This window comes from Lissotriton vulgaris, chromosome 6, assembly GCF_964263255.1.
Source record: "Lissotriton vulgaris chromosome 6, aLisVul1.2, whole genome shotgun sequence".
Classification (NCBI taxonomy): Eukaryota; Metazoa; Chordata; class Amphibia; order Caudata; family Salamandridae; genus Lissotriton; species Lissotriton vulgaris.
In genome coordinates, this window is record NC_141694.1 from 1,122,831,962 (window position 1) to 1,122,855,774 (window position 23,813).

The 23,813-nt window shown below is 46.0% G+C and overlaps 1 protein-coding gene across 1 annotated transcript in view; it reads right to left on the minus strand.

The window, feature by feature from the left end:
- Positions 1-215: 215 nt before the first annotated feature.
- Positions 216-23,813, minus strand: part of TMEM87B (transmembrane protein 87B) — a 317,565-nt gene continuing 293,967 nt past the window's right edge. The window contains exons 19-21 of the mRNA XM_086927209.1: positions 23,301-23,353; positions 21,851-21,881; positions 216-744 (exon numbers count right to left, since the gene is read on the minus strand). Coding sequence (XP_086783335.1) covers positions 703-744; positions 21,851-21,881; positions 23,301-23,353 — 126 coding nt within the window. The 3' untranslated portion in view covers positions 216-702. The remainder of the gene's footprint in view (positions 745-21,850; positions 21,882-23,300; positions 23,354-23,813) is intronic.

The following is a 23,813-nucleotide window of genomic DNA, read 5'->3' on the forward strand; positions in this document are numbered from 1 at the left end:
TAGCAAAAATGGGCATATTTATTAAAAATTATGACCAATTCGGCATAAGTAGGGAGTAGTATTCTTTGGTAATATGTTGTATTGGCTCACTATTCGATAATATTTAAATTTGCCTTCCAAACCACCATACTTTCCGGTATTTAATACATTGGATAAAAGCGCTGTGGATTTCACAATACTTACACATTACCAATTAAAACTCGTCAATTACAAAGTAAGATTTGAGTCATGTTTGTTAAAAACAAGGTCAGCTCCATGTTCACATTTATATGAGGGTAAAACAATTTCAAACACAAAAGTATCATTGAAGTCCCTTACATTATTGCAACAAAAAAAAATCCTTCAATAGTGCATTTGTAAGCAAATTCCTTCAAAACTGCACATTAGCACAAAGAAGACACAGAGTCTGTGCAAAACCCACCACATACATTATTTAGAGAATGTAGTCATTGTATTGTCCATGAGAAAGACAAAACCAAGAATGTAGTTTAACAAATAAATAACACTTTCAACAAAGCTTGTGAATATCCTTCTTGGATAACGAAATGGAAACAATGTTCTGGACCAAATGTGAAAATGTTCAGGTCCTTGAAGAGTATCTTCGATGCAATCTCCAGCGCAGTACCAGAATCCGGAAGATCCACATGCAGCTTAGAAGTGGATTTCATTGTGCGGCTCTTTTTGGACTCGTTGCTAGTAATGTCACTGCTGTTTAGACATTTCATACTTAGTCATCATTATCTCCTGAAGGAGGAGCGAGAAAGAAAGACATTGTTCATCATTTGAATACAGACGATCTTCTATAATAAAACCGACATCAAATCATTTGGTGTCCAGTAAATAAGTTTACTCACCAGTTTGAGACCACAAAAATGGTTTGAGCCTTTAGAGTTAAAGAACAAGTTACTTACCTTCGGTAACAATATATCTGTAAGAAACATTAGGTCATCTGAAAAGAAACACGTTAGTGATATATTCCTTACCTTAGAATAAATACCCAGCAATACCAACCCCGGTGGCGGGTCTGCGAACAAAGATCACACCATAAAGTCACGGAGAAGAGAACGGCCAAAGAAGCAGTCTCTCCAGACTGAACTGTCAAGGCAATAGTGCTTAGTAAAAGTGTGCAGCGAGGCCCAAGTGGCTGCCTGACAGATGTCTTGCAGGGGGACACCACGTCCCAATGCAGTAGTAGCAGCTGTCACCCAGACAGAATGGGCGCGATACCCTGTCGGAGGTTCCTTTTTAGCTAGAGAATAACAGGCCTTGATACACAAGACAACCCAGCGGTACAGTCCTCTTGTGTACCGCCCGGCCTTTCTTGGCGCCCACGTAGCCAACAAAGAGCTGGTTATCCACCCGGAACTGTTGTGTGCGATTCAGGTAAAATGAGGGCGCACGTTTTGAGTCCAGGCGGCGGAGCCTCTCTTCCTCTCTGGTAGGGTGCAGTGGCGGAAAAAAAGTGGGCGAGGTGATAGTTTGCCCGATGTGGAAGGCAGTGACAACCTTTGGCAAGAAGGAAGAACGAGTGCGAAGCACAACCTTGTCCGGATAGAACGACAGAAAAGGAAGCTTACATGTAAGAGCCTGGAGCTCACTCACGCGCCTAACGGAGGTGATGGCAACTAGGAAAGCAGTCTTTATAGTCAATAAATGAACAGGACAGTTGTGAAGCGGCTCAAAGGGAGCGCACATCAAATAGGTAAGAACCAGATTCAAGTTCCACTGCGGCATCACAAATGGAATTGGAGGGAAAAGGTGAGAATTGCCTTTGAGAAATCTATTCACAACAAGGGACTTGAAAAGAGAGGGCTGATCAGGGAGCCTGAGAAAGGCTGAAATTGCAGAACAATAGCCCTTAATAGTGCCCAGAGCAGAGCCCTGCTGAGCCAGAGAAAGAAGGAATGAAGGGACTTCTGAAAGAGGGGCAGAAAGGGGATCCACAGGCTTTGTGTTACCATGCCACAAATTTGTTCCACCTGCAGGCGTTTACCGATTTAGTGGAGGGACACCTGGCTGGCAGAATGATATCACAGACTTCAGGAGGCAAGTCAAAATGAATCAACTGTCGCCGCTCAATCTCCACGCATGTAGGTGGAGGCTGGACAGGTTCCGGTAGAGGACCGTCCACTGCTGCTGCGACAGAAGATCCTCCCAAAGAGGCAGTCAGATGGGGGATCCATGCTCATACTGAGAAGCTCGGGATACCAAACTCTTCGAGCCCAGGCGGGGGCCACAAGAATGACTTGTGCCCGGTCACGCCTGATCTTCTTCAGCACTCTGGGTAGCAGTGGTATAGGCGGGAAGGCGTACAATAGACAGCAGTTCTACTCGTGGCGAAAAGAGTCATCGAGCGAGTGCCGCCTTGAAAACGCCATAGCGCAGAAGTGATGACATTGCACGTTCACTTCGGTGGCGAAAAGATCTAATCAAGGCTCTCCCCGCTGTCGAAGGAGACCTTGCGCCACCTCCGAGTGAAGACGCAATTCGTGATCCATCATGCACCTGCGGCTGAGTTTGAGTTTGTCCACCTTGGCGTTCAAAGAACCTGTCAAGTGCTGAACAGTCAAGGAAATGCCTTGATGTTCCAACCATGTCCAGAGAGACAGAGCCTCCTGACATACGGTCCATGACCCCACCCCGCCTTGCTTGTTGCAATACCCCATGGCGGTGGGGTTGTCTGTAAACACCTGCACCACTCTCCCTTTAACAGAGGGAAGGAATGCTATCAGTGCAAGTAGGATCGCCCAGAGCTCCAGAAGGCTGATATGGAGCCAGGACTCCGCCGGAGACCAGAGGCCTCTGATCTCCTCCTCTCCCATGTGGCCGCCACATCCTAGGAGGGACGCATCCATCACCACTGTGTGCTCCAGTTGGGGAAGGGAGAGGGATCTGCAGCTGGTCCAACGTTGGTTTGTGAGCCACCACTGCAACTGTTGCGCAGTGCCTTCCCAGATCTGATCATACTCGGACTGGTCCCCTTGATGCTGCGCTCACTGGAACTTCAGGTCCTACTGCAGAGCCCGCATATGCCATCTGGCATGAGTGGTCAGCAGGAGGCCATAAGGCCCAGCAGCCTCAAAGTCATCCTGACCGGAACCCAGGACAAAGGCTGAAAGTTCTGAATCATAGCCTGAATGCCCTGACTCGATGTTCCGGAGGATAAACCCGAAACTGTGCAGGGCCCAGAACTGCTCCAATGAAAAGGAGCTTCTACGAGGGAATCAGGTGCGACTTCGGCACGTTGATGGAGAACCTCAGCAAATGCAGGAGGTCTGCCGTAATCTGAAGGTGGGAGGCAACGGCCTGGGGCGAGCCCGCCTTCAACAGCCAGTCGTCGAGTTAGGGGGAAGACTGAAACCGCTGATCTGAGCAGATGAGCTGCGCCCACCGCCATCACCTTCGTGAATACCCGAGGGGTGCTGGTAAGGCCAAAAGGGAGCACAGTAAGCTGTAAATGCTCGTGGCCTCCCGTGAACCGCAGGTAACACCAGTGTGTCAGCAGGACAGGGATATGAAAATAAAGTCCTGCAAGTCCAACGCTACCAGCCAGTTTTGCAGGTCTAGGGCAGACAAGACCTGAGCAAGTGTGAGCATCTTGAACTTCTCCTTCCGGAGAAAGCGATTGACGTTCCGAAGGTCTAAGATAGGACGCAGGCCCTTTTCCTTCTTTGGAACCAGAAAGTAGTGGGAGTAACAACCACAAACTACTTCTGGCGTCGGAAAGCGCTTGATGGCCCCCTTGGCCAAGAGGGTCGTAACTTCCTGCTGAAGAAGTGCCAAGTCATCCCCAACATGCGGGGAACTGAGGTGGCATGGCTGGAGGGGTAGTCTCGAAGGGGAGGGAGTAGCTCCGTCGCACTATCTGAAGAACCCACCTGTTGGAGGTGATGGTGCTCCAGTGGGGGAGGTGATGGCGAATCATGCCACCCACTGGCGTTTGGTGGGCCTGAAACACTGAAACACTGGACTAGGAAGGTTTGGAGGCAGTGGCGGTAGGGGAGGAGGTGGACTGACTCGCCCGCTGGCCCCTTGACCCACCTCAGCGGGTCCCACGTCCGAGGGTGCGCCTAAACTGTTACTGCGCAGGCCTGTGGCTCTGAAATAAACTTGTTTGGCCGCCCCTTCCTTGGCCACGAAGGGAGCGAAAAGCAGTAACGGAAGGAGTGCGCGTGGCCGAGAGACCTAAGGACTTTGCCGTAGCCTGCGAGTCCTCAAACCTCAACACACAGCCTGCTTTGTCGCCAAAAAGGCGGGTGCATTCAAAGGCTATGTCCATCAAAGTGTTCTGGACATCCCCGGAAAAGCCAGTTGTCCTTAGCCAGGCATGGCGGCGTAGCGCCACTGTCATGGAAATCGCCCTGCCCAGCGAGTCGACGGTGTCAAGGCCACAACAAATTGTGAACTTGGCTGCATTTCTACCCTCAGCAATAGCTTGGGAGAGCACCGTCCGTGCCTCTTCCGGACACGGAGGCAGCACCTGCGCAACAGTGTCCCACACAGAATGGGATTAATGGCCCAAGAGGCATGCGGTGTTCACAGACCGCAGCCCTTAACTGGCTGAAGTAAACGGTTTCTTTTCAAACTATTCCAGTTTCTTGGATTCCCTATCTGGAGGTGCGGAAGGGAATGCGCTTCGGGTCGCAGAGGCTTGGACAACCAAGCTCGCAGGGGTCGGGTGTTGGGAGAGAAAAATGGTGTCGCCTGAGGCTGGGCAATCGCGTCGGGCCACGTTCCTATCCACAGGAGCCCCCTGTGTTGGGCCTGGACCAGGTACCCAAAAGAACGTCTGAAAGTGCATCATTAAAGGGCAGCAGTGGCTCCGTAGAGGAAGTCACTGGCCAGAGCACTTCTGTCTGTAGGTTAGTACTGACAGCCACCGTAGGGAGCTCGAGTTGGAGCGCCTCGGCTGCTCTATGCAACACCACAGAATATGTGCCACCCTCCTCCGTAGCCACGGTAGAAGGAGACAGTGAGCTAGGTTCCGGAGTAAAATCCATGTCACTTGCATCCTCCAAATCCTCTTCCCAGTCCGGGTCTAACTTGCACTGGGCTGCGCGAGGGTCCTCAGACCCTCCCCAGTCCTCCCCTTCCCCCCCAACCTCCCGGACAGGCGGAAAAGAGGGAGGCGGATGGAGAAAGGTATAGAAATTCCCTATTGGCGCCAGTATTGGCGTCGATCGACACCGGTCCAGCGCAGTCTCCATGTCGGGGTGGAAGCCTGGTGACGGCGTCAGCCATGGATCCAGCCGATGCCGGTCGATGTAGGTCGCATGATTTCACCCGACATTGGCTGGGATACATGCATGGATCCAAGTGGGTCTCGCGTTGCCGAGACAGGAGTCATCGTCGACGTCATGGTCGGAGCCGGTGACGACAGAGCGAGGACCCCCATTTGGACCTGCGGGGCCCGAAGGCTTTCTGGCGAGGCCCAATGAGCCACAAAGGCAGGCCATGGCTGACAGGAAGTCCTGTAGCTGGGCCGGAGTCATCGACAGACCCGGGAAGGGCGGGTAGGCCATCGGCAACTGCGCAGGTGGTGGCACCACCCGCACCCTCAGCCATGTCACGCTAGAGCAGAGGTCTTCATTCTTTTTGATGCCGAGACCCCCTTGTAAAACCTTTTTAGGCGTAAGGACCCCCTTCCGACAAAAGTTTCTAGAAACTGGTACTCCTCATCATCAACTTTTGACAACCATAAATGCACCTGTTAGACCTCATCACATCCCTCCATCATTCATCCACCCACACTTTCACACATCCATCCATCCACCCTTTCATCCTTCCATCCATACATCCATCCTTAATCCATCCACCCTTTCATCCTTCCATCCATACATCCATCCTTTACCCATCCATCCTTCCTTCCATCCACCCATCATTCATCCACCCACCTTTTCACACATTCATCCATGCAACCTTTTATCCATTCATACATCCATCCACCCTTTCATCTTCCCATCCATACATCCATCCTTTATCCATTCACCCTTTCATCCTCCCATCCATACATCCATCATTCATCCATCCATCCACCCTTTCATCCATCCATCCACCCACCCTTTCATCCATCCATCTACCCATCATTCATCCCCCCCTCCTTTTCACACATCCATCCATACATCCTTCATCCGTCCACCCTTTCATCCTTCCATCCATACATCTATCCTTCACCAATCTATCCTTCATCCATCCACCCTTTCATCCTTCCATCCATACATCCATCATTCATCCATCCACCCTTTCATCCATCCATTCACCCATCATTCATCCACCCATCTTTTTACACATCCATCCATCCATCATTCATCCATCCACCCTTTCATCCATCCATCCTTCGTCCGTCCACCCTTTCATGCTTCCATCCATACATCTATCCTTCACCAATCTATCCTTCATCCATCCACCCTTTTATCCTTCCATACATCCATCATTCATCCATCCACCCTTTCATTCATCCATCCACTCATCATTCATCCACCCACCTTTGCACACATCCATCCATCCATACATCCATCATCCATCCATTCACCCATCCTTTACCCATCCACCCTTCCTTCCATCCACCCATCATTCATCCACCCACCTTTTCACACATTCATCCATCATTCTTCCATGCAACCCTTTATCCATTCATATATCCATCCACCCTTTCATCCTCCCATCCAACCATACATACATACATCCATCATTCATTCATCCACCCTTTCATCCATCCATTCATCCATCCATTCACCCTTTATTCATCCACCCATCTTTTTACACATCCATCCATCATTCATCCATCCATCCACCCTTTCATCCATCCTTCATCCGTCCACCCTTTCATTTTTCCAGTCATACATCTATCCTTTACCAATCTATCCTTCATCCATCCACCCTTTCATCCTTCCATCCATACATCCATCATTCATCCATCCACCCTTTCATTCATCCATCCACTCACCATTCATCCACCCACCTTTTCACACATCCATCCATCCTTCAGCCTTTCATCCATCCATCCACTCATCATTCATCCACCCACCTTTTCTGTGCCTCTCTCATGGGGGGGGGGGGATCAGTATCTCTCTGCGTCGTCTTCCTTCTTCTTTCCCGCTCATGGGAGGGCATCTCTGTGCCTCCCTGCTGGGGGCGTGGGACGTGTCACGGGACCCACAGCTCCAGGTGCGCAACATCCATTGAACTCAAAGGGCTACACTACAGCCACTCCCCCAGCCCCCCCTCCCCCCCAGCTCCCCCCAGCTCGTGTATGTGAGCCCGGCTGTAACAGCTTCAGGGACACACACACAGTCACACCCACGTACTTGACAGGTCTTTAGAAGACCTTTTACTTGTTAATGAGGCGTTGATGTTTTTCACACCTTGGTGTGAATTAGGCCTCCGCCGTGAGCACCCTCGATCAGCCCAATGCCAGGAACTGCACTCTGCAGAATCTGCGACCCCCTTCCCAGGACTCCACGACCCCCCTGGGGGTCGCGCCCCACAGATTGAAGACCGCTCCGCTAGAGGCTAAGGGAAGGCGAAAGCGACAGCGCTTCTTTGACTTCTTGTGCTTCGCCTTACCTGACCCCGAGTGCGAAGACTTCAACAAATGATGGTGGTGGTGGTGGTGGCGGCTCCGCGACCTGTTCCTTGACCTCCCACGGGACCAGGACCTTGAACGGCGCTGAGCCGACTCCTGGGCCTCCAGCAACTTTCCGGACCGCTGCTGCAAAGTTTTCAGAGCGATGGCCCGGCATTTGGGGCACGACTCAAAGTCGTGGTCGCGCCCCAGGCGGTAGAGAAACACACGGTGCGGGTTCGTCACAGACATCGTGCGTGGACAAGCTGCACACAACTTAAAACCGGGCATCCCTACACACCAGGAGTCAAAGACTCAAAACAAACTGAGACAAAAGTCCTAAAAATAACTCAGTCAAAAAGTGATTGGGGTACCACTCTCTCTGGATCTGCGCTTGCTTGCGCGGAAAAAGGAAGAACTGATGTCAGCGCGCGTGGGCACGTCTAAGTAGCTCCAGTGACATCATCTCAGCGACGACGCCAGCGACGTACGCGGAGTCGCACGAGGACACCTACCGATGGGCAGGGGTACGGCTGACGAAAAACTTTCCGGATCCAGTCTGACGTCTGGGGGTAATTCTAAGGTAAGGAATCTATCACTAACATGTTTCTTTCAGATACCTCGTACGAGGAAACAAATGCAAGCATATGTGATTTACTATATGCCTAATAGAGGAGCCTTTAAAAACAAACTTAATTCATAGCCCCTCTCCTTTTCCTTGGATCTTCCTTCTCCTAGCTCATGATTTCTGTGAGAAGTTGGCCTGGCATAAGATGTCCACTATTGTAGTGGGCACCTTGTACCAGTCCAAACGACCCTTATTGCTGGTGGGTTTGAAGTAAACCTTATAGAAAGGTATCCTAGTGGTAGCTGTGGAGAGCTGCCTTCAGGCTAAGTCTTAGAGGCGAGTTAAGCAAGTTGTTTTACCAGTCTATAATCTCTTGAATGGTCAAATGAAAGTACACCACACCAGGTATATATGACATATTTATGTATTTATTCTAAACACAACACCTCTGGACTGTTTATGCGGTCAGAGGTCAAAGTACAATACAAGGAACTTAATTAGCATTCGATAAGTTGCACACTATACGTTATGCCCTAGGGGCCTCACAAACCATATACTAAAATAGTGGTATAAGAACCACGTGAGGGATAAAAGTCAGGCCTAGGGCCTGTAGAACTGCTGGGGCAACCAGGAACCACCCAAGGTAGGGACACAGGAGATCCACGGGGGACGTGTGCAGGATTTAAACACAGCAGCGAATCACCATTGACTTTCTATGGAGAACGAACAAGTTACAATTTTAAAGATTAAGGTTACTTAGAGGTGAACTACGATGGAACCCTTTTAGACTAGGACACTTCGAGAGTCAAGACCCGTGGGAGCACCAGAGTACTCATGTTACCTCACCCAGGGAAGCCGGGTGCATAGGTGTCTTTTGGTGTCTGGTTTCCTCATCGATTCCTATGGAGAGCTGGGATGAAATGCTGCAGGCAACCAGAGGAAAAGTGTCCGGGTGGATCAAAGGGTGGATCGGAGATGTGAAGAACCTGAAAGCAGAGGGGACAGAGTCTGGGTCACTAGTCAGTGACCAGAATGGCGACAGAAAGATGCCAGCCGATGTCAGGTGCTTTCAAGTGAAGTAGGTGAAGCTTGACTCTTCAGCCACGAGGACCAGGAGGCGTCGACGACGACCAGGAGCTGGATTCAAGCTGTTCCACGAAGGATGTCGAGTGCAGCAGCATCAGAATCCGGATTGGACCCAACAAGCCTTGGCAACAGCAACCCACGCAAGATGACAAGATTGGCTTCGGTGCAGACCAGCAAGGTCTGAGGGACTCACCCTTTGGAGGGGAGTCAGAGTAAGTCTGGAGCAACCAGGAAAGCTCAAGAAACAAAGGATTGCCCTTCGTGGGGGCCCACTAGCCAACGGACTAGGAACCGTGAAGGAGCCTCGAGCTGCGGTGAAGAAAGGGGACTCACGGGTCACTCGTGGAGTGCTGCCCTCTGTACTTCGGTGCAAAAGGTGCTCAGGCAGGGGCTTCAAATACCTCAATGCACAACTTCGGGAAGTAGGTGCAGTCGCAAAAATGCAGAATGTCCAGGAGTTCCAGTCACAAGTCTCTCGTGTCAGCTACATGTCTCAGCTCTGCTGAGAACTCGTGTCAGCTTCAGAGATGTCTGGAAGTCAGTGTCCTGTGTCGCAGAATCTCCGGGATCCGGCGGGAGCCTTGAAAATGCAGACCGGCAAAGCTGCTTCTTTGGTGCCTGTTTGAACAGGGAGTCACTCCTTGACCCCAAGGGAGATTCTTCAGTCTTTCAGTCGAAATGAAATGTTGAAGGTCTTCAGAGTTTCGTCCAGTGTAATCTAAAGTCCTAGGGACTGGGCTCCTATACTTATACTAAGTTTAGGGGTTGGGCTAACTCTAAGGTCCCACCTAAGGGTGGACCTGGGGAGGGGGTGGTTACAGACCTGGGGCTGAGTGCCCCAGCAACCAGTTTGAACTGAGAAATGCATGGAGCACCTTGTGTGCCCCAGGCAGTGTCTGCAAAGCATTCTCTGAATGCAACCCACCCTGCCCCAATACACTAAAGCCTGTCTGGACAGGAAACCTATTGTCCAGGCCTCCCCTGCCAGAGTTTCGTCCAGCAGCAGGAGGTCAGACTCGTGACTGTGGCAGCAGCATCCATTTTGTGATGCTGGGGCTCTGTTTAACTTTAACCGGGTATACCAGTGTGTACATGTCTTTTCCCTCTGGAAGGGTGGAATGCTACCCCTGCCGCCAGAACTGGCCGGGGGGGGGGGGAGGGGGGGGGGGGGGTAGTAGTATTCCAAATCGTTTGACACCTTACACGACATGTTTTGATAAAGCCAAACCTAAGTTAGCATTTAACCGCAAGGATTATAATGCACTTGAGAGTATATGGTATGGCTATATCATATAACAGCTATAAGGAGATATTTCCGAAAGCTGCAGAGGGGGCTCAGCTCATGCTAGGGCACCCTCTCACACAAAACCAAGCACTCTGCCTTCAGGTTGTCAAGGCCTGCCATAGGAGTGACTTGTAGGTTAATATGGGTCTATATGTAAGGGTAGATATAGGTATACTACATCTAAGAAAGGGGTGCATACACCACCTTACCCAGTCTGTAAGTGCAGGCCTGTGGTGTTATTTTGGAGGGCTAACCAGGGGTGGCACAATTCATGCTTCAGCCCTGGTAGGCCTCAGTGGTCCCTATGCCCTGGGTACCTAAGGTACCATATACAGGGACTCATAAGGGTGACCCAGTAACCAATCTGGTATGTACCTAAAGTACATGGTATCAATTTAGAGAGAGAACAGATAGGCTGTGGTCCTGATTAGCAGGGCCAAAGCCAGGCTAAAGTCGAAAAAACAGTGAAACACAGCAAAAAGTGGGGCTAACCATAGGAAGCAGACCCTACTCTCCTACAATTTCCTTCTCTTTGTTGTGGATATAGGCCACTGTTAACGCAAGCTGAATTTAGTTCAAAACATTACCTTCACATTCAACGGCCCTAATATATTATATTTACATATGATATGCCACATTTTGTACTATTGTTTCTTCTTCCTTATATTTTTATATTTCTAAATGGAGAAAAAAAAGATTAGAAAAAAGAATTAAACTCAAAAGGTTAATCTTTTTAGTCTGATGACAATACGCAATGAACAGAGGTTCTTATGGGGGCAATCTAATTTTTCAAACATTTGTCTTTCAGCACGGAGAATTAAGATTGGTGTGTTCTGTGCCCATCCTCAACAGGTAGAGAATTAAAAAATAAATATGTCTGACTTTACTCCAGTGGTTTTCACGGTCAGCTTTTAAAACACTAACAAATAAATGTGCGTGTTACTTTCTCTTTAGAATAGAAGGTATTGCAAATTACTTTTCATCTGCCTTGAGTGTTATTCTGTTGTATCTTTGCCTAAGCTAACCAGATGTGATGTTTAAAAGAACAAAGTCTGCAGTGTGGTTAGACAAAAATAATTATTTTCATTGTCAACAAAGCAGGATATGTGAAGGAAGAATGATATGTAAAGAAATGAATTAATGAAGTTACTTCCAGTAACACTCTTTCTGGTAGAGACTATCCAACCGCAGATTCTTCACCTTTTGATTACTCCCCCAGGTATCAGACAGGATCGGAAAACTTGTCAGCAGTAACTCTGTGTGGTATTATGAGGCACCATGGACCTCCGTACCAACAACATTCCGCTCCAGTAATAATGTGCATAGCCAGCATAGGCGTCATTCCCACATGCTCATGGCAGTTGCTTTCGAGGTTGACCAAGCCCCCAGACACACAGCCCTGCCAGGAAATCAGTGTAAACATATGCACAGATTGCTATATGAGGGATCTTTTGAAGACATAGTGCAATCCACCGAATGGAGAGGATGGCAGGGTTCGTGAGGAAGCTGCTGTTAGAGCCTTTACCAGAAAAAACATTACTGAAGGTAAGTAATTTGTTCTTATGCTAGAGACTTCTAACTGCAATCCCCTCACCTTTTGAATAGATACCAAAGCAAATCCTATTCAAAGGTGGGTCTGTGAATTGACTCATACCAAAGTCCAGAGTGAGGTGAAATACCCTCTCGGTGGACAGGGCTGTCAAGACATTAGTGCATTGTGAACGTATGACAAGACATCCACGTAGCAGCCTAACAAATGTCCAGAACAGAAACTCGTAGTGCCAACGCAGTGGTAGCAGCCTTGACTCGGGTAGAATGGGCACATAAACCTGCTGTTTTTTGTTTGGGCCAATGCATGACATCTTACTGCACAGCACAATCCTACACAATTGTACATTTCTGACTGGTTTTGCCCTTCTTAATTTCCACAAACCCCAAAAAGAGTTGATTGTGGACTTGTTGGTCTCTGGTATGATCAATGTAAAAACTCAGCATTTTTTTTAAGGTCCAGGCAAAGAGGTTTCACATTCCCTTAAGAAGGGCGAAGCCGAGCATAGAATGCCATTCAGTTGATGGCTTGACTGACATGGAACTGCACGTCAGCTTTTGGATGAAAGGATTCCCAAGTTCGCAGAACCAGCTTTTCACAGGAAAAGATGGTATACGACAGGTTGACACAGAGCTTGGAGAGCACTTGCTTGTAGTGCTAATGTTATGGCAACGAGAAAAACTTCATGAGGGCGAGGACACGCAAGGAACAGCTGTGCAAAGGCTCAAAAAGTGTGCAAATCAAATATGTGAATATAAGGTTAAGGTCCCACTTCTGCATAACAAAGGGTAAGGAGGAAACAGACGATGGAGTCCTTTCAAAAAACACATTACAACAGGTAATTTCAACAATAAGGGTTGATATGGCAATTGTGATAAGGTAGAAGGATACCCTTCAACAGCATACAAACCAAAGCCTTGCTGAAAGGAGAGAACAAACAAACCACAAGATAACCTAGCCTGGAGAGGGTCTAACTGTTGTGCATCACACCAAACCACAAATGTATCCTAACATCAGGCATATACAGTTTTTGCCAAGGGGTGTTCAGCTGTCTCCGGTAAATCGCCACACTTGAAGGTGAAGTGTGTGCAGATTCGGGTACAGGACCCTTTTCAGTTTCTGCAACTGGAGGCTCTCCTTGAAGGGCAGCTTGACAGGAGGGCAGATTCTCGTGCCCAGGAGCTCTGGATACCAAATTTTCAGTGCCCAGTCTGGAGCCACCAGGATGACCTGAACCCAGTGGGCTCAGATCTTCAGAACTCTGGGCAGGAGGTTTCAGTGGAAATGCATAAAAGAGCCTGGAATCCTAGTGTAGGCGGAACATGTCTTCAAGAAAAAGACGCCTTAGAAACTCCAATGCACAGAACTGCTGAGATTGCAGGTTCTTAGCAGTGGTGAATAGATTGAGCCAAGTTGCATGGAAAAGACCCTGCAGCAACTCTGGGTGTAGCTGTAGATCCTTGGCAGTCCAGCCATTTCCAGAGGCACTGCCCCACCTGGCACAAAGTGGACAATCCCACCCCACGTTTGTTGCAAACCCACATGGCAGTGGTGTTCTAAGCTCCTGCACCAGCCTTTCCTTGACAGAGGGGAGAAAGGCTTTCAACTCCAAGTGGATGGCTCGCAGTTTTAACAGGCTGATGTGGTGCCAGATTTCCACTTGAGAGAAGAGGATTCTGGCCCCCCCACCCTCAATTCCAGGATGCCTTCCCCACCTAGGAGAGAGGCATCAGTTACCACATTCATCTCTCGCTGGGGAAGAGAGAGGGGTCTAACGCTGACCCAATTGAACATTAGTTTAAGAAATTGATTGCAATAATACAACTCAAGTCAAAGAATACAAGAGGGGACGAATGGACGTGCATGTTACCACTGTCTTCAATATAGCAAACATGAAATTGAAAACAAAGGACTGAATGAAGAATTTACAGATTTCCTTAAGAAATCCAGAAAAACAGGCTTGGCGGAGGAACTAGTGAGAATTGGCTGAATTTAAAATGCCATTGCCATGAAAAGGCCCAAACTGCAATTGGTTATAAATTCATATGGGGAATGGCTGCTGTGTTGTGTATTGGGGGAGGTATTGCCTGCTCACGGGGAATGCCATGAGCCCAAGATATTTCTGAAATGTTGAAGCACAAAAAGAAATTCAGGGAGGTGTGGGCTTGTGTGGATTCTACCACACTTATGTATACAGACAGCTGCGCTAGCGTGAATTGAAAAAGTAAACGATTTCCTACCAATTTTGGGGTAAAAATACCAGGAACTGCAGCTAAGAGAATGGCGCCTACCACCCTGTTTTCCAACATATGTCAGGGCATATCATTTTGGACAGGAAAGTGCTATAGTTGCAACAAAATCAGGTTAAAGGGGAATTTACTGCAAACAGTAGGTTTAGAGAACAGCGATTGTTTTCCACTGGTTCGCTTTATTATCACTGTCATTTGCGCTTTATTTGTCAGCTTTAGTGGGTATTAGTTCCTCTTCTTGTGTTTGTTCCTCCCTGGGGAATTAACGCATTACTTGTGTTCTTCCATTGCGCACTTTAGAGTTACTACTGTTTCTGTCTCCATCATGCACCACTCTTCCCCCAGATGCTCATATGCTTCTCCCCCTCATTGCTTCCTCGTCCATTCACTCTACATCTAAATGGGCTCAGGTAGAAGAGACAGTCAAAACCTTTTTATGAGATCTACCCTGAGACTTTCGACTTCTTTATGTAGGACCTGAAGGACATATGTCAGAGGGTTATTATGGAGAAGATTCTGAATTCGGTCACGGTGCAAATAAGTTGCATAACTGGGACACACATGTACACGATCATGGAGTTTTCAAAGGATCACAGCCTTCATAGCCTCAACCATGTTGCTGACAGTAAAACTCCCCACCATCTGTCAATCCGCCTTTCTGTCAATTAGCTAATTGTGCCAAAGTGGAAAATAGGAAAGGTTTGGGTCACTGGCATAATATGCAACTCGCCAATGCAACGTTAAGATTCACAGGCTACTTGGAGTACAATTGAGATTTGGCAGTCTGCCAGGGTCTTCAATAGAGGCGATTTGTATGAGACCACTGTACCTCACCTTAGAAAACATCCAACTAGAATAGGAGGTAAGGAAGGTCAGTTCAAAATATGTTAATCCCTTGTCATGCAGGCAAAATTGATATGGAATACAATACATCTAGAACCACCAATGGACGAAGTACTGAACATTCAGCTGTGCGTGGGTAACGAAAGAAAGATGATCACACTGACTTACTTAGTAAAGTAAGATGAATGGCTCCCCTGATTTGGCAGAGTCCGGCACACAACAGAAATTTGATATGGCACTCTGCATGGTGAATTCGATTCTGGCAGTATGTGAACATCTAACATATTGTAGTGGGATTGGAGGTTGGTGGTGTACAAGCCCCACTTGTACACCGCTGTAAAGCATACACATAAGTCCAGGAGTACAAAAATGAAATTAAGTGTGTGAGAAGGACAATGAGAACTTGGATGCCAATGGGTATTTTGATGAACTGTTAACCATAATGACCAGTATTTGTTTTCTATTCATAATATTCTTTATTTACTGACTATATTCATATTGAGTATGCGTATGAAAACAAACAAAATAAATATTTTTTTAAATCACAACACTTAGATTGCTAAGAGTCCGAAACACAAAGTGAGAATAGTAGAGTCAAACACAATTGTGCTCTCAGGGCATCTTTAATGACCAATAGTCCCTGGCAGAAAACATACTTATGTCGCCTCTAACTGGTCATCAACATTTACAAGTCATCAGACTATATGAACAAAATACATTTACTTTCTTCAAAAATAATGCTACAGGTGGATGGCTTAGACACAGACTTTTTCCATCCATCAAATGACCTAAGAGACCACTTCCTGAGAGTCAGACTGAACAGACAGACCTCATTCACTAAGCTCTCATTCATGTGCAAGTGTGTGTTATAATGTAGACTTCCATTTATTTAACAGTTTTCCTGCGCCCAGCTTTTTGGTGCTTTCATAAAATGTCATGTATGTAATGCTCTGTGACTTTATGGGGTTCTGAGCTAGTTGATCTAGAAACCTGTGATAAACGGTTGGCGCCCTTCGCTGAGAGTCAGAGCATTGAGGTCTGTGAATAAACTTAAATAATTCAACTACCATATCCTGTTTCAACATGTAATTCACATCATCATTTAGTGACGAGGATGGCCAGACACCTATCACCAGTAACAGCAGCAAAAACCTTGATGACATCACTCAACAACATCAAGCAATGGTAGGCCAAGAGTTTGCGACTTCCTACCCCTGCCTCCACTGCCACGCAGTGCTGCCGCACCTAAGAACACCATCCGCTCACTTTGCACAGTGGGACCGGGCTCCTGTAGTGAAAACAGGATCCCCAGCCTAAAAACAGTTATCAGAGAATCAGCGCAGCCTCACACGCTGCTAATATTGAACACGCAAAGCAGTCCTCCTTGCGACAGGTTCCTTGAAAGATTCCCCCCACACGTGCTAGCCACAAGCAGTCGGAATTCTGCATCTCGATAGCTGCCTGCCCAGCACTCTCTGCCGTAAAAGCCCCTACCTCCAAAAGCCAGATATTACTGGCAGCTCACTGTGCACCAAGACTTCCGTCACCTCTCAATCCAGTGACACTGCACCACCACACAGCTGTACAAGTACCAGGTTAGGATCTCTATGATTTTTCGCTCTGTGTTGTGCTGTGCCGTAATTTAGTGCGTCTGTTGAATGTCACTGTGACTGTTCATAATGAGCTCAAACCAGCTTATTGGCATGCCCCCCTCGTTTCTCATACCACCTAGATATCTATCAATTGAATGCACAAATTAGACAGAGACCCTTGAGGACTACTTGGTGGCACTTGAAGGCACACGTATCTCTTCACTCAGGAAACAAACATTTCTTATAGGTTGTTTGGGTACAGAGGGCCAACATGCATATAAAATACCTGCTTCAAGTGTATGACGATAGTGGAGATGAGATCGAAGTTGTATACAAAGAGGCCAAATGGAGATTACAGCACAGATTTGCTAAAGCTGTGACTATAGTGATGCAATGTCACACATTTTTTCACTCAGCCACAGAGATCCTTTGAGCCGGTAGATTACTTTGTTGCAAGACTACGTGAGTTGGCTGCCAAGTACAGATTTGGGCTAATGACAGAAGAGTTGATTAGGGACCAATTAACAGTCCAATGCAGCAGTAGAAAATGCTGGAGAGGCTAACAGCAGCTAGCAATCCCACACTTAAGGATCCTTTAAATATTATCAAGCTAGTGGAGGAGTCATGCAGGAGATGCAAAAAAATATAAGCTAAACATCTCAAATGTGTCGGAATCAGAACTGGTAAATGCAGTGAATACAAAACTGATTGTGACAAACAGTAACCAAAGCAAAGGAAATAGTATGAAAGTTGGGGTACCATCGAATTTCTTAGGGAGATCTTCCTCCCATTCTTGTTACAGGGGTTGTAGCAGATTCCACTTGGGCGACTCAAAAAATCGTTTTGCCACTGGCAAGGAATGCCAAATCTGTAGCATGAAAGGACATTTTGCACGAGTTAGCAAAACCTCAAAGAAATGTGTTGCATCAGTGGATGAGATAAAGGAAGTGGTTGAACACACAGTTCTGATGGCCTGTGATAGGTCTGCAAGTGAGAGGGATGAATATGATATGAAGAGGAAAATACTTTCCAAAGAGGGTTTTAAGGTGAATGAAAAAGAACTCATACTGATGGAGGTTTCAGGGTCACTATACACCACCATAATCAAGCAGCTGTTTGTCCTGTTTGAGTAAAACTTAAATCTACTGATAAAATATTGAAGGGCTATCATGGAGCAAACATTAGGGTCATGGGATGTTGGTCTGCAAAACCTGAGTTTACGGATTGGGAAACCCATGGGACAGTTGCACATAATTGTAAATCCAAGAGTTGCCAACAAAGTGATGGTCGTGGATTACTTACGGAGAGCCAAGAACAGTTCTGGAACAATTTAAAACCGTGTTTCAGAACAGGTTAGGAGAAACAAAAGAATACCAACACCAAATTGTATTGAGGTGAAGCAGAAGTGAAGAGTATACTTGAGCAGATGAGCAAGGATGAAGTCACAGAGCCTGTTGAGGCCACACAGAGGTGGTCTCCCGTGGTGATAGCACAAAATAAATCCGATGGGTCACTGAGGTTTTGTGTTGACTTACATAGTCTCAACTAGAATGTTGCCATGTATTGTTTCCCTCTGCCAGACATCAATGAGCTGATTCTGTTTTCTGGGGAGAAAGTACTTTTCCAAACTAGACCCAAAACGTGCCTACCATTAGGTGAAACTGCATATAGATTACAAGCATCTGACACGTTTCATAACGAGTAAGGGGCTATTTCAGTTTAACAGGTTGCCTTTCGGACTGTCATCTGCAGCATGTGTTTTCCAGAGGATAATGCCAAATGTGCTGTCTGGAGTTAAAAATGTGGTGTTCTTCAAAGGCGACATTTTGATCTTTGCAGAAAACATTGCTAATACTGATAAATTGTGTGAGATCTTACCGCACATTTCCAAGGCTGGAATTAATTTGCTAAAATTTCCATTTTTGATGCAGGAGGTCACATTTTTGGGGCACCTCATCAAGACCTAAATTGAAAATCTGAAAAATTTAAATTGAGTCTGTGCTGTTCTCAATGAAAGTGCATGGTGTTAAGGACAAACTGCCTTCTTTCATGGGGTGGGTGGGATACTGTTATAAGTTTGTAGTAGATTTTCCATCTAAAATAGATTGCTTGAGAGAGTTGCTGAGAAAGGGTATGAAACTCACGTGGGGTAAGTTCAACAGGCAGTTTTTGAGCCACTTAAATACAACATTGCCAATGCGGGCATTTTGTTTCTATTTCAAATTGGCTTAAAGACGATCCTCAATGTGGATGCCACTGTAATAGTCATATTTGAAGTGCTCTCACAGGTGCGTGGGAAAACGGAGATGACAGGGGCCTTTGCTTTCTGTTCGTTGGCCAACAAGGTAAGGAAGTATTCCGTCATCGGACAAGAGGCATTAGCTGCTGCCTGAACAACAAACCATTTTCATACCTTTTGGGTATCAGGATGACTGAGGCGGATCATAAGCTTTTGCTGAGGATTTTGAGACCTAACGGCACAAACAATTGTTCTGGACGTTTGGTAAGGTCGGCTGTGAAACTACAGGATTATGATTGTTGTATTGAATATTTACCTGGCTGGGAGAACAAAGTGTCTGCAGATTAGTAAGAATTTGACACAGAGGAAGTGGTGGCAGATGTGGAGGATGCCACTGAGAGCTGTGTGTCTATGCAGAATTGGATGTGTGTTATGGAAGGGGATGTTGTCCTCAAAGCTGTGGTAAATAGAAGAGTAAGTACATTTCCAGCTACGGTTAGACTATTTCACAAGGTGGCTGGAGAATTGTCTTTGCTTGGGGACAATCTCATCATGAGGGGCGAAAGGCTTGTGCCACCTAGTGCAGTAAAGAACAAACCTATATGTTTGGAGCATGAGGGATTTTTCGGTCAGACAATGCTCAGACTCAAGGAAAGATTTTACTGGACTGTAAAGGATAGACAGGTGAAGAGATGGGTAGAAGAATGTCAGGTGTGCGGAAATGCAGTGAAGCGGGCAAAAGTGTGGGGGGGAAAGTTATGCTTAGATAGCTTAGGCCGTTTTTCTTCTTGCCTGAACATGAGAGGTATGCATCGGTCTTGGTGGATGACAAATCTAAATGGAGTGAGGTGGCCTTTATGAGATGTGTAAGCACAAAGGCTACAATTGCAGACTGGGAGAAATATTTAGGAGGCAAGGTATTCCCTCTGTGTTGATTACTGATAATGGCGTGCAACTTACTTCAGGTGAAATAAAAGAATAACTGAGCAGCATATGAGCGAAACATAACTGTACATGTTTGTAAAACCTACAAGAAAATTGTCAGGTAGAGAGGATAAACAGCTTGATTAAGGGGAGACTATGGAGTTGACCAGTGGTGCAGGGTTAGTTTTTTAAAGTACTGTAATTGACATGTTGTGGGCATATTGCACCACAGTGAATCCCAACATGGGCAAAAAGCCCTTCTAGATGATGAGAGGTAGACGGAACAAAGTTCGTTCTTTTGTGGATGCAGGAACATAGTTTTTAAAATGTTGAAACTAACTTCACTGGTCTAGCCTGGTGGGGTGGGTTTCTCCAAGTTTTGGGGTCCATACAGAGTGATGACAGTGGGTGGAAATGTATTTAAGGAGAGTTGCTTTGTACTAGAAGGGTGGGAAATATTAGTGCTGCCAGAAAGGATGGCAGAGTGGTGTTCAGGGTGGTGGTTAATGACGGCTGATGATTTTAAAAGGAAAGCAGGAGAAGTCTGGGGAACATCCCATGTCTGAAGAGATGCTAGAGAAACAGGTTTGTGGGTTTGGTCATTCAATGGAACGAGTGGTGAGATCCCCTATCCACCAGGATGGTTGGGTGATTTTTTGTGGGTGTAAATTCCAAGTTGTGTTTTAGTGTTCTCTGGAGCTTGGTTCCAGGTTATTCGTGATCTGTGGTGGGTCTGTCTTTGTTTGGTTCATCTTAGTGTGGTTGTTGTGTGTGATGTTTGGGAAGAAAGGGGATGTGCTATAATGTAGACTGGCATTGTAATTAACATAGCTGTTTTCCTGTGCCCAGTCATGTAATGCTTCCATAGAATGCCATGTATGTAGTGCTCTGTGACTTCATGGGGCTCTGAGCTTGTTGATCTAGGGACCTGTGGTAAATGGTTAGTGCATGGAGCTGAGAGTCACAGGATTGCGGTCTGCGAATAAACTTAAAGAATTCAACTACCACAGCCTGTATGAAGCACAAGTAAAAAGAAAATACTGGGAAGAAGAACTTTGCAGACTTCAAATTTAGAGGCTGAACTTGTGGAACCTAAATTGAACACACTGACAAAACAAAACAAAATTAAACGTGTTCAGTGTGCTAGAAATTATGTCCTAATCCACCATTTTATTGTATTTTGCTCTCATAATCTAGGGAGTACCTAACATAAAAGCCTCAGAAATCCTAGGCGAAATAGTGTGATATATCTAGCTCTAAATGTATGAAATATGGGATTGTAAATGGGATGATGTATCTATATGCAAATGGGGTGACATATGTAAATTGGATGATACATGTTAATTCTCCCTTTAGAGGAAGATTTTGTAGGAATCAATCAGGAGCAGGAGTAGATGGAGCAGAAACAATTTTACCAACAGATTGTGAGCCATGAAACTGAACAGACTCTCACCCCCTCTATTTGCACAAAATTCGCTACATAAATGTGTGTCTGTACCAGGGACCAAAGTTCCCCATGCATATTCGCAAATATTGATATCCAAACATAATTCCTAATGTATTTTGTTAATACCGAAATACTGTAAATATGAAAGCAATGCATGCTTTCTCATATTCTCAATTCACCAATGTGATTTATCAACAGAATAGACATAAAAAGTTATGAAGTCTAAAACACAGGAACAGCGATTAACACCTTCAGCGCGGCGCAAATTTTCGCGCTGTGCTGAAGGTTCTAATGAGCCAACGGGCTCATGACGGAACGGTTCCGTCATGAGCATCGAAGGGGTTAAGCCACTACATCATCAGATTCATTACCATCATCTACTTCTCCATAGCAAGAACTCAAAACCTCATCAGCACTCTCATCCATTTCATGTGTTTTTCAGTGAAGAAAAGGAAGTGGTGACAAGCTGCAGATATGAAGTGAAGAAATCTATTTAATACATACCTCATCGGAATCCATTAATACTGGAATAGCTCTGAAACAAAGAAAATACAGATTACGTTTTACATCACAATCCTAACAATCAGTTTGGAGAAAAGACCCACCAAAATAACTGGTATTGTCAGTCTGTGACTCCTGGCTAACTGCAAAAGTCTAAGTAACACCAAGAAAAAACACAAGAAATGAGGAAACAGCATCAACTTCATTGAGAGAATGAAGCAAGGGTAACACTGTTTCTCATGATGTCTGAATGCCCTCATCCTTTTCTCATTGTCTGTCCAAGTAGATAAACATTCAGGTCAGGTGCAGCTCATGAAAATAGACCTATTGATAGAGTACTGGAATTACCAAAACAACATTTGACCCATTGTTTGTAACCCCCCCACCTCCATCTACTAGGATCCCATTAAGAGGAATAAACACAGACGTTTGAGCCAATGTCTGATTCTAATAAACTGATAGCATAGAACAGACAAGAACATGCAACAAGAGAAGTAATACTTACAGGTATATTCAAAACAGTCTAAGTGACTTACATACAAATCTTCTCTGTAAACAAACTGATTTGTGGGAACGCGTAGATCCTATGAGACTCATGGGACATGGACACCTCCACTCCCCTCTTACTCCGGCCCTTTTCATAAGGGGAACCCTCTTGAATGCTTCAGCAATGGCAGCTGACTGCCAGTAAGTGATAAAAAGCACAAGCAGCATTTTTTGGTCAGCAGCACACTCACCTTAAGATAGAACAACTGTTTTTTTTTTTTAACAATGAGTAAAATCACAGCTCTTTTCACGTCTAAACTGAAGTGTTTTCAAGGGTTCTGACTAGAAAAAGATTCAGGGTAAATGATTTTCAGTTTTATGATGAAATAAAACAAATGTGACAAAATACCCATTTTGGACGAAGGACATGTGTGTAGCACCACCACTTAGCTGTGAAAGACTGTGGGTGGTTCCAAAACCAAGTGATCACAGAGTGATCCCCGATATGTTTGCAGGTGAAAAGCCCAGTGCACCAGCGTTCCACTGCCATGTCCATTTTCATTACTATCATGGCAAAAAAGCAGGACAGTGCTACGGATATCTTGTCCATTCAAGAGAATCAGCTACTCACATAAAGTTTAACTAAATCCTCCCAGCTCCAAAATGCCAGAAAACACCAAAATAGCTGAGCATTTATGAGGGCACAATGGTGTTCCAGAAATAAACTTGAAGCCTCAGCAGGGAGAGGAGCAGTCCAGGTAAAAGATCGGACAAATGGAGAAACAAGTGCTGAAGAATTTCCACAGAAAGTTCTTGTTACAGGAGAAGAGAAGTGTAACTTTTGTTGCTCGAAAGTGCCTTAGTATTGCAAAGAGCACAACCATACCTGTACCCAATTCAACAGCCTCAGTTGTTCAACAGAAGCCTAAAAATTGTTTACTAAAATTTCCGTAATAAAGATACTTACGCATCTGCAAACGTTGAAGGGATATTTTCCTCTACCCATTTCAAGTCTTCTTCCTAAAGAAAGACGTTAATCACAGCATTAGATAACAGATTTCATAAGTAGCTGTGTTCCTTATAAGTAATTGTTTCTTGGGATACTTGAGCATTTCTTAACTCCATTTCCTATGCTGAACACAATTTCGATGACATGTGGTTATGAATAGGCCTGGGCGGTAAATTCCGCTCCGCTCGCGGAATTTGGGTAATTTCACGTTCCGCTGAGAATGCGAAATTGCCCAAAATTCTGCATTCCGTGAAATTATCTGCTTGTTCGCGTTCTCAAAATGCATGTTTGCGAGATATTTCCCCCGATCACGCAAACAGCAATTGAGAACAGGAAAAAAGCACCGCGAACAAGCAATTCCATGTGTTCACAGGATTCCTGCTTGTTCGCTGAGATTTTTTACAGTTTCGCAGAGAATTGCGCAACGCGATTACACAAATTCCCCCACCCCTAGTTATGAAGGGAACACGG